This window comes from Lactuca serriola, chromosome 7 (genome assembly GCF_051521515.1).
Source record: "Lactuca serriola cultivar US96UC23 chromosome 7, Lser_US96UC23_V15, whole genome shotgun sequence".
Classification (NCBI taxonomy): Eukaryota; Viridiplantae; Streptophyta; class Magnoliopsida; order Asterales; family Asteraceae; genus Lactuca; species Lactuca serriola.
This window is the reverse complement of record NC_136414.1, coordinates 144,404,497-144,416,747: the sequence shown is the minus strand read 5'-3', so window position 1 is coordinate 144,416,747 and position 12,251 is coordinate 144,404,497. Positions and strand designations below refer to the sequence as shown.

Sequence of the window (12,251 nt, the reverse complement as noted above, 5' to 3'; positions counted from 1 at the left end):
AAAAATAGTCATTTACACTAATTATATTACAAAAATAGCCAAAAAAACCGAAGTTGCAAAAATAACCACGAATTTCGCAGATGGAATAGTCCCATCTGCGAAATGGGCTTTCCATCTGCGAATGTACAAGCAGCTAAAGCACAACTGTGCTTTAGCTGCTTGTACATTCGCAGATGGAAAGGTCCATCTGCGAAATTAGCAAACCATCTGCGAAATTCCTTCATTTTCTCTATATAAACGTTTTTTTCTCCATTCTTCACTCTTCTCTACACAAAAACTCTCTCTATCTTGGGGCTATTTTCGCGATTTTGGCTATTTTTTGAAGAAAATTGAGGATTATGTCAACAATCCCGCAAATATTGTTAGATTTTAACTCTTTTAATGTTTTTACTCTTTATTATTTTATTATTTATTATATTAGTTAGTGTAAAAAAATAGAAATTATAATGTTTGTGAAAGGGTAATTTTGTTGTGTTTGATAGTTTTAATATTTCTTTAGTATACTTGAACTTTAAATGCTATTTTGTTAGTGGTTGTTTGAATGTACAAGTAGAGATTGCGTAGAGTGTGCATCGGGTGGTTTTACATTTAATAAAATGGTTAGAATATGCTCATTTTTTAAGTTATTAGTTAAATAAATTGTTAGAATAATGTTTACAATTTGTTATTTTTGTTGTTTGTTAAGTTGTTGTATAACTTGAAAAATTGTATATTCTTATTGTATAATTGTTTATATAAAGTGAAAAATAGTTAAATTACAGTATGTGCAAAATAGTCGTTTGTATATATATTTGTCGTATAAGTATACATTTGTATACAAATATATTTGTTTTTGAAGTATAAATTTTTTTTATAGTATTGTTAGAAATTGTTTGTATTTGTCGAATAAGTTGAAAATTTGTATATATTTGTCGTATAACTTGCAAAATTGTTAATTTGGTTGTCGTTTTATTTGAAAAATTGTTTGTTTATATGGTTATAAAATGTTAGTTTATATAATTAGAAAGATAAAAATTGTTTATATATTTGTCGTTTAAGTTGAAAATTTGTTTAACAAAATGTTTATATATTTGTGTATGATATTGTTTTTTTTATCGTAAATATATATGTTGTATAACTTGGAAAATTGTTTATATATGTGTATGTTATTGTTTTTTTATCGTAAATATATAAATTATTAAATAAAAAATTTGTATTTGCATTACTAAAATTATTATTGTTGATGTACTTATTGCAATTAATAATCATATATTTTAAAAACAAAATATTTTTTAGTTCTCTAATTTGTTTTTGTGTTTTTTGCAGCATGATTTTAGTTTTTTCAATATGAAAGCAATTGTAAACTTAAAAGACTCGGGCGGTAATATATGGGAAGTATTTGAAGTTTTAGATGGTGTCAGACATGCTATTTTTAGAGATACTGTATTTGGTTATTTGATGGATGTCCCTCGTTTACAAGGGGACGGATTGTTGTTCCATAAAATGTTCCTTTATCAGATCCGTCGGACCCTGTTTTATCTCCAGATGGAATAAAACGGTTATATTTTAGAGTAGGCAATACGAAAATGGTTTATGGGCCGGAAGAGTTTTGTTTGATAACCGGCTTCAATTTTGGGGAGTATCCAAAAAACATCCGGAAAAAAGTGTCGGGAAAATTAGTAACTAGTAAAGAAAGATGTTTATTGCGTGAGCGGCTATTTCCGGACCATACCAATAGTTCGGTGAAAATCGGCGACCTGAAACGTTTAATTTTAAATCGAACATTCTTAGAAGTTGACGACGTCGATGCAGTTAGAGATGTTTGATATACATTTTGTGTGAAGGTTTTTTGGGAAAATAAATTAATGATCGGGTGCCACAAGATTGGTTTTTTTTGGCTGAGAATTTGGATCTCTAGAACAGGTATATTTTGTTTACGTTAAAAGTTTTATTTTATTAAAGTTATAATTTATATTAAAACCAATTTTGTTTTTTTTTGTTTTGTTAGTTTCGCTTGGGGTAGCTATCTTTGGGATTTTACTTATGTTAACCTTGAGGATACATGGAACAAAATAAAATCATTATTTATCACTTCCTGAGCGTCGTCAAACTTTAAAGTACTCCGTCTCAGGATTTACGGCTCCAATAAGGGTATAAAAATTTTCTTATATTTAAATTGTTTTATTGTTATGTTTTTTATTTTAATTTTAACTTTTATTACTGTAATTGTAAAAAATTGTAGATATGGATATATGAGATGTTTCCGGCTGTTCGTGCATGTGGATTTGTATTGAGAAAAAATAAAGACATGCCTTGGATGAAACGATGGAGTGGGACAAAAAATTTAAAATGGGTTGACGTGAACAAAATTTTTTCAAAGATACAGGTTTATAAATTTTTCGTTTATTATTAATAAACTTGATTATTATACTTTTATATGCATTTTTAATATGTTTAATTTTTTAGGAGGAGCAACCACCAAGACAAAACATGTTACCGAGTGATGGTGAGATGACATCTTGTTATTATATGTCATTTCAAGAGTATGTATATGGTGAACGGAAACCAGTTCCATCCCCAGTACAGGATCATTTTAGGAGACAAGACGAATCTTCGTCTAGTATGTCGTCCAATGGTCGCTCTCTTGGTAGAGGTAGGGGCAGTGGGAAACACAACCTAGACGAAGTGTTGAAACAGATACATGCACTGGAGCAGCATGTGTTTATGAACCGACAACCTACAGAGGTTTTTGTTGAAGAAGTGAATACTAAACAATTTTGGAATGGCATTACTTTTGAGGAGCCTACAGTGTCACAAAGAAAATATGATGAACAGGTTAGTTACACGCTACATTATTTTTTAAATTTTATTAACATATATGAATACCTGTGTTCATATTTTATATTTGAAAATATAGGTTGTACAAGATGAAGTGATGAATAAAAACAATACATCTGAAAATATTTTTGGTGATATTGAAGACGACAAGGTTGTTATAGATATTACCTTTACGATTTTAATAATTACTTTTTAATGTATCTTTCGTTATTAAGTATAAAGTTTTATTTTTAATGTAGGTGTTGGAGGAGAGGAATGACAATGCAGGGAACAAATTTGATGATGATGTGTTTGATGTAAATGATTATAGTGAAGTTAAAGAGGTTCTTATACTTACATTAATTTATATTTTGTTTTTAGTAGATTGAAACATTTTTTTAATTAGAGATTATTGCTTATTAAATTATGTGTTTTTCGTTATTAAGTATAAAGTTTTATTTTTAATGTAGGAGTTGGAGGAGAGGAATGACAATGCGGGGAACAAATTTGATGATGATGTGTTTGATGTAAATGATTATAATGAAGCTAAAGAGGTTCTTATACTTACATTAATTTATATTTTGTTTTTAGTAGATTGAAACATTTTTTTAATTAGAGATTATTGCTTATTAAATTAGGTGTCGGATGAAGATGGAGTAATAATTACGGGAATTTTAGATTATTTTGATGACTATGGTGTTGATGGCAAAGAAGTTACACCCGATAAACCGAGGACTCGAAAACCATCACAATATTTGTGCCCTCCTTACACCGAGGTATTCGTTTTATTTATAAACTCATAATTTTATGTTTATGTGAATTATCTGAAAGATAGAGATTTAAACATTTGAATATTGTTTTTAGTTGCACACGACACCGAAGCAAAAAAGAAGAGCAAAAAAGAAGGTTGATATCAAATCAACAAGCCCCGTTCCTCATCCAGCTTTTGGTGTTGCTCACGACTTCTCCATGTTGCGCCTGCAACCTTACGTAGCAGGTGGTGAGGTTGTCATCCAAAATTATTTATTTCATTCATATGATGTCCAACATCGTTTGTTTAATTTCGTGTTAGATAGAGATTTTTGGAGCTCATTGTTTGGGCATGCACACGACGGATGGTTGGAGTCATCGGTAAATTAATTGTTAATTTATTATTTTAAAAGTAATCTGTTTTTTAGTCAATAACGAAAGTATCATAATTTTGTGCAACATATAACCATTTGGTACAGACTATTGATGGAGAGACGGTTTGAGGGCGACCGACATACAATAATGCCTCCAATTTTTTTTTGTTTCTCATGCTTTGGAACAAGGGTAGGATTGGAGGGCGTTTATGGTTGGTATTGCTACGTACCCCAACTTCATGGTTGCTTGGTGGGATGTCGATATAGTAAACTTAATTGTTTATATTGAAAATATTATCGTTATTTTTGTTATGTTTTTGTATTGTGATGTAAAGAAACATAATTTTATTTTCTGATCCTTATACAGGTCCTATTGCCGATTCATTCATCCCCTAATCATTGGCTATTTGAGGAACTACGATTAGTGTCAATGGAAGTGCATATTTATGACAGTCTTGGTAGAGGGGCTTATGAAAAATTCAAATCTGAAGGAATCTTTACCAAATTTGAATGTCGGGTGGCAAATTATTTGGACAAGATTAACTATTGGGCCCGGAGGAACATCCCAAGGATTCCATTGAATATGCAATTCATTTATGAAGAAAATGTTCCCCAACAAAGTAGTCATTTGGGAGATTTTTGTATGTTTATGGAGCAATTCGTTTCAGGTCAACCAATACGTGTTCTTATTGACCCAAAGAACGCAGCTTTAGAGTTTCGTCAACGGATGGCAAAAATTTATTGGGGGTCGAGTCTTGGTCCTATGTTGTTGAATTATATATTTGTATATCTAAATTAATGTTGGATTTGATTATTAGTTTATTTTTAGTTTTAACGTTACGACAATTACAACAAATTAGTGACCTACTAATAACTTATCAATACTTACAACATAAGAACGACTACAACATTTGTTTTAACGTTACAAGTACACTGTTCTAAACATAAGTACAAATACAACAATTTATTGACCTAACAACTTCAAAACCATAAAACAATATTAAAAAGCTTACAACTTGTAAACAAGAACTGCCAAGAACAACACCCAACTACAAACCAACGCTATCTTTAACTTCTTATTTTCTAATTGAAAGAGCTTATTAGAGTTAGCTACTTTAGCTATTACCATATATGATTGGTCCTTCTCTTCATCAACCCAACTGATAAACCCGCATTTTGGTCCCTCTTAAATTTAACATTGATAGTAAGAATTTTTGTTATGTAAACACGAGGGTTTAAATATGAATGACGTTAAGAACATGATACCAAATATGGGCAAGCGTAAAACAATCTTCATGGGTTTTTAGTTGTACCCGAAATCCTAACGATACGTTCACCTCCGCAATTGCAGTATGCCATTAGCCTTATTTTTCTTTTAAATCGAAGTTACTTTCTCAGTTAAATTTTTCATAATGACTTACACCCATTTATAGAAGAAATCATATTACAGGCAATTCTTTTTTACTATGAAATGAACTTGTTTGACTATGAATTCAAAAGGTTGAACTACGAAATGCAGACAAGTACATTGTGTTGTCTTGTCTTTTCTTGTCAATATATGATGTTTGACTATGAAATGAACTGGTTTGAATATGAATTTAAAAAGTTGAACTATGAACTGCAGACCAGTACATTCTGTAGTATTGTCATGTCGGTCAGTGATTTTTGACTATGAAATGAACTGGTTTGACTATGAATTTAAAAAGTTGAACTATGAACTGAAGAAAAGTACATTCTGTAGTATTGTCATGTCGGTCAGTGATTTTTGACTATGAAATGAACTGGTTTGACTATGAATTTAAAAATTTAAACTATGAATTTTGAACAGTAGAGATACAATAATTTCTATTTATAATTGCATTTGTGTGATATTGCATTTGTGATGATTGTAAAACACTTTCATTGGTTTTGAAAATGAGTACTTACACCGAAAGAAGCTTTTCTCAGCTACCAATATTCTTGCATAATCTTCAAAGAACAAATCCTAATACCTTCACAGCCATTAAGAAAACCGATACCAACCGCTTTCAATTCTGTTTTGTGGCTTTAGGTTGTGTGGTATAACATATTTCTTTTATTGAGTTATATAATATTTCATGGTAATGTATCTCGATTACTTTTTACTTATCACTAATATATGTTCGTTTTTATGTTGATTTGTACCTTCCTTAGGTGCATGATACCGTTGATATATGTGGGTTATTTACCCCTTATTGTTAGCTATCTGACAACAATGTACTTCGCAGTGGCTTTAGATGGAAATCATGAACCCCTACTCTTAGCAGTTGGTTTGGGAACCTTAGAGTGTGAAGAATCATGGAGATGGTTCATGATGAGGTTAAAAGATTGTTTAGGTGAGGACATAGAGTTTGAAGACATAGAGGTTGGTTCATGATGAGGTTAAAATATTGTTTAGATGGAAATCATGAACCCCAAATCTTAGCAGTTGGTTTGGGAACCTTAGAGTGTGAAGAATCATGGAGATGGTTCATGATGAGGTTAAAAGATTGTTTAAGTGAGGACATAGAGGTTGGTTTCATAAGCAACCTATGTGATAAAATAGACTTTGGTGTTCAGAATGCCTACCCGGATTCCTATCATGGATATTGTCCTAAAGATATAGCTCGAAAAATACGTGAGTCTGTCGGACATAACAATACGTAAGTTGAATCGTTGTTTTGGAAGTCATGCAATGCATATAGCGTTGATGATTTTTACTTGTGTTTGGAAAGGTTGCAAAGTACATGTAGGAAACCACCTTTCTGCACCTTGCTTAGGAGTCCAATTTACTGGCTTGACGATATACCGATTTCAAAATTGACACAAGCATTTTTCCCAAAAGTACGTTACAATGATAAATCGATTGACGTCCCTGAAATTTTGCAAATTATATCCACACGTGAGTTTCCTATAACAATGATAATTGAGTTAATCACTACGTCGATACAATCAAAGTATGGTGAACGGGATGAAGTGGCGGGTAAGGGAGATTGTTATATTTAGTTTTTTTATTGTGCTATTATTTTTCTAAAATTATCAAATTTTACAGGGAGGTTGTCTGGTGGGTTGACCCCTTATGTTGAGAGTAAGGTTCAAAAACGTGTCAACAAGTCTTATAATTGGAAGGCAAGACGTTTGTATGGGGATACATTTGAAGTCGGTGACAATTTTGCCACCACCAACGTACAACTTGAACGAAGGGTATGTAGTTGTGGTAAATGGCAAAAAAGCGGTATACCATGTGGCCACGCTATAGCATGTCTAAGAACCCGTACATCTGAAGCCATTCACATAATGGTTGATTACAAGTTCACTAATTTTGTGTATCGACTTGCATATGGATCTGAGTTGGTGAATACTATACCATCACATGTGCTTTGGGAAATACCAAATGAAACGATGGTCCTGTTACCTCCCTCAATGCAGTAGTTATTCATGTAGCACCTTTATATTTTATGTAGTATTATGTATTAGTTTTTTATGTACCCCGTTTTTATTTTAGTGTCGTGTTATGTATTAGTTATTCCTATACCCTGTTTATATTTTATGTCGTATTATGTATTAGTTATTTATGTACCCCATTTATATTTTATGTCGTATTATGTATTAGTTATTTATTTTATGTCGTATTATGTATTGGCGATTGAGGAAACAACATACATTAAAAGAAATGGACATTTATTAAATAGTAACAAAACACACATACAACAACAAGCAACTTAAATAACGAAAAACAATTAACTTAACCAACATGCATATTAAAAATAAGGGACATTCTTTAAAAGATTCCATGCATCTAAGTGGGTAAACTCGCTACCATCATATTCAAAACGGTATAGTTCCAAAGCCACCTGTCGCAGAATGTCTTCATCCGTATTTGCATGTTCATTATCCAACTCGTTATAAATACGTTGAAATTGTTTCACCTTTATTTTCAAATCCAGAAACTTCTCTTTGACATCTCTTCTTCTTCGATATTGAGTACGCCCCATTAAATGGTGAAACAAATGACAGACACGAGACCAAAATGATCCAGCATGAACTTGTGGGGGACCCGGTGGAAAATCCTCCTCTACAGTTATAATCCAAGCTTGAACCAAAGCGACCTCCTCTTCGTTCCTCCATATATGTGGTGAGTCCATAATTGCAAGGGGGAAGTAATATGATACAATTACAATGGATATTAAAAACTATTATAACAACTCCTTAATTTCCCGGTGCAATGGCTTGTCAATTCAAGTAGCAATGTATTGTGTTGTCATTCGACGGGGGATGACTTGTCAACTCGAACAGTGATCTGTTGTGTTATAAGTATAGTACACTGCATTCGTCAGTTAATTTTGACTATGAATTGCAGACATATTAGAAGATTGGACTGCGATTTTGTGTAGAAACTACTATAAATTGACATTAAGTTAAATAAATAGTTTACTAAACAATCAATACAGTTGTTCAAATATTGTTTTTTAGATTCTACTCTCTTTGTTTCAATCAAAATGAGTTTTATATCATGGAGCAATGAAGAGTTCTTGGTTCTTACATGTGCTTATATTCATGTGTACGAGACAAGCAAGTTGAACGATCCAATGTTTTGGAGCCGTTTAACCAATATTTTCAACGCTGAAAACCGAATGGCTACAAGAAACGATCGTGACGAACTAGACATCTTAGCAAGATGGTATGAAATGAAAACCGAAGTTCTATTATTCAACGATCTTTATACCAAAATTGATGACACCCGTTTAAATGCTACTGAGGAGGTCATCTTGGAAGTTGCTAAGGAGGAATACAAGTCATTAAGTGACGGGTTGGAATTCCAGTTTGAAGCCCCTTGGAATATTTTGAAATATATCCCGTTTGTTGAAAATCTATTTTAGTTTATGATGTGAGTACTAGGTTATTTTCATGTATTTCGTATGTATTGGATGCATCTCCTATGATTAATTTGAATTAATAAATGCCCATTGCATTAGTTTTCACAATACATTAGAATACATTACTAACAAGAATTCCATGAACCATTACAAACATTACAACAATTACATGAAAAACAACGACATAATACAAACAAAGCATTAAAGCAAAACACAAGTCCATGGGTTATTCTTAACAGAAATTAAAGCGGTCTACATGAAATACTGTTTATTTTTAACAACCTTCCAAACTTCCTCATATTCAAAGTCTCTGCCGTCATTCTCACAGATGTAAAAATCTGTAACAACTTCCAAGAACTCTTCTTCGTCCCGACAACAAACATTGGTACTTTTCGCATAATTACAGGCTCGATTGAACCATGTCACTTCTTCCTTTACATCCATCCACTTAGTAACAACATTTGATTTTTCTCGTTGTTGTCCTTCTCCCATCTCATGGTTATACAAAGATGTTATGCGAGTCCATTCATCACCAATTAGGCAATGCGGGGGAGCAAGTAACGATACACCATCCTTAACACTTAGCCAGCATCGTGTAAGAACTAACACCTCGTATGTCGTCCATGGCCTTTCAGAATTGGAACCAGGTACTTCATTCGAAGAACTTGCTGCATTCGACGACATTTCTAATTATGGGAGTTCGTTTCGTTTAGGTGATTTGGGTGTTTGGTTTTTAGATCGTAAACATCTATTTATATAAATAAATACAGGACTATGAATTAAAACTTTGACTATGAAATGGTTGCATTTGGACTATGATTTTCAGCTTTATGTAGTGATTTATCATGTCAAACAGTCATTTATGTCTTGTCACTTAAGGGTTCCACTACGATTTGTAGGTTACTGCAGTGACTTGTCATTACTGTCTAGTCATTTCAAAGTTGGACTTGTCATTACTGTCTAGTATGTATAAATACCACTTATAGCACAAGTTTATTACAATGTCGACTTTATTACGAGTTCCTCACACAAATTCGAAGTTTGCTCATGCAACGAAGTAGATTGTTACTACTGTGATTCGGTAGACCCTTTTTTACACCCTCTTCAGCCGGGCCATATATGTCATATGAAAATTTTGAAGAATTGAAGAAGGCTGAAGAACAACAAGAAGAGGACAAAGAGTCATCCCGACTTCTCACTCAACGTGCTAATGATATTGCATCGGAATGCAAACAAGCTCAAGAATGGATAGACCTCAATAAAAACAAAATCAAAGAGCATAAAGATTGGATAAAAAAGAGTAAGAAGGCAATCAAAACGACTGAAAAATGGCTTGCTGAGAAGGATGAGCAGTTGATACACATTATGGTAAAAAAGGATCGTTTGGAAGACAAAATGAGAATTAGGGATGACTATATAACAATGGAGAAAGAGAAGTACCCATTGCAGTTCCCTGAGTTTAAAAATTAGTTACAAAATTGTTATAATATTATCATGATACAGATTAGGTTGCAAAAGGATCGTTTGTTGTTTTTTTTTAAATAGCATGTTGTAATTCTTAAAAAAAATCTGCAAACTATATTTTATAATATAAAGGCTTCATTAATTGTTATAATCAACATACTAAACTAAAATATGAAAGCATAGTAGTGTCTTGTAAGATTTAGTAAAAATATTACAATACATAATAAGTTAACAACTCATCAATACTCTTCATTTCAAGGTTGTTTTATATCAAAATCAGCGTTATAGGTTTGTGAGCAACTCGCTGAACCACCAATATTAAATGCCATTTCTGCAGTAGAAATTATGTGACGTGCTCCACTACCGGACGCCCTTCCAGTACAATTATTTCTCGTGTGTCCTAGTTGACCACATGTAGAACACTCTTTTATAATTGGACCCTCGCCTTGGGATGGAATGCGGTCTTTGTTTCTTGGCCTGCCTGGCTGACGTTTATCCATTATAGGTGGCTTAACAATCATCAAATCATCGGGGATCTCCCATTCGGATGGCTTTGGCAAAGGGTTTATTGATTTCTCATATGTTTTCCTCAGTATTTCGGTAAAGTAAACATTTAATGCATACCTCGAGCAGTCTTGGTAATTGTTGACTGTTAAACATCTTATGACATGACCACAAGGTATCCCATCAAGTTGCCAATGCCTACATGTACATGTCATATGTTGGAAATCAACAATCACATTTTGTGCCCCCTTTTTGACCTCGCATTTCGTATTTGAGATCATGCGAACATCCCATTTAGTAAAAGTTTTCTTGTTTTCTTTTACAATTTCATCGGCCCAAGGGGTAAGTATTGTTGTTGCTTCCGCTAAAAAAATAGCCAAAATGAAGAAGTTAAGATCAATAACATCAAAATTAATAAAATATTAATATTAAAAATTTACTTAATACCTGCAAAGTTACGTCTTTGAAACCACCATTGTTGCATTGTAGCACGAAAAAAATCGATCAACATAAGTATTGGCACCTTATGTGCGTGTCTAGATAATGCATTTATAGACTCCACACTGTTGGACGACATAAGATTGTATCGATTCCCTTTAAAATGTGCCCTTGACCAAGTTTCTGGATTTATACTTTTTAAGTACTCCCATACTGGTTCTTTTGTCTTTTTCATAACATCCATGGCAGCATCAAAAACATCAACTGTGTACGCCCTACACGCCTCCCAAAAAATTCCCTTAACTGTCTTACTCTTGCCGAATCTAGATACTATGTTGAAATACAAATGGACACCACATATTCCATGATGAGCGTGAGGAAAAATGTTGGCAACGGATGTTGCTATAGATGGAGACCTATCAGATATAATTGTAAGCTCCTGCATATTTCCTATGCAATCACGTAGTTTTTGGAAAAACCATGTCCAACAATCGGTACACTCATTTTTGCATATACCATATGCAACCGGTAATATTTGGTTTTGTCCGTCCTTAGTAACTGCAAGTAACATGGTACCTTTGAACTCGCCCTTTAGGTGAGCTCCATCTACTACTAGGGTCGGTTTACAAAAATTGACAAAAGCGCATACCTACAATACATTGTATATCTATTCAAATACACCAAAATAAAAATTAAAAAATTAATAAAATATTATAATACTAACCGAGCAACCGAATGCGACGTACAAAAACTCAAATCGGTCATCAGCATCTGTTTTAATATGTGTCACCGTACCCGGATTATGTTTGACCAGATTGTGACAATACGCCGAAAGTTTGGTAAAAGAATCATCTTTCGTACCCCTTAATAACAACAATGTATATTTCTTCGCACGCCATGCCTGATGGTATGAGATATTGATATTCAATTGAACATTCATATCATTAAACAATATCTTTTCCCCGATAAACTCTACTATAGTCTTCAGCCAAAACATCAACAACATATTCACCCAAAACATATTTGTTTGCTTGACGATGATTAGGTTGCA

General features: G+C 32.9%; 1 protein-coding gene across 1 annotated transcript; it reads right to left on the bottom strand.

Annotated features, from left to right (window-relative positions):
* Positions 1-10,402: 10,402 nt before the first annotated feature.
* Positions 10,403-11,850, bottom strand: LOC145063014 (uncharacterized). The gene is made up of 3 exons (XM_079010616.1): positions 11,777-11,850; positions 11,210-11,475; positions 10,403-11,126 (listed from the first exon to the last, which is right to left on the bottom strand). Exons 2-3 carry the CDS (start codon positions 11,442-11,444, stop codon positions 10,513-10,515), a joined length of 849 nt encoding a protein of 282 aa, XP_078866742.1. The 5' UTR covers positions 11,445-11,475; positions 11,777-11,850; the 3' UTR covers positions 10,403-10,512.
* Positions 11,851-12,251: the final 401 nt, after the last annotated feature.

What these genes read in the sequence shown, in the direction of transcription:
- LOC145063014 (XM_079010616.1), bottom strand. Translation starts at nt 11,444, where the DNA reads ATGGATGTTATGAAAAAGACAAAAGAACCAGTATGGGAGTACTTAAAA. An exon ending in TCAAAGACGTAACTTTGCAG is followed by an intron (nt 11,127 to 11,209) that starts GTATTAAGTAAA and finishes CTATTTTTTTAG; the next exon opens with CGGAAGCAACAACAATACTT.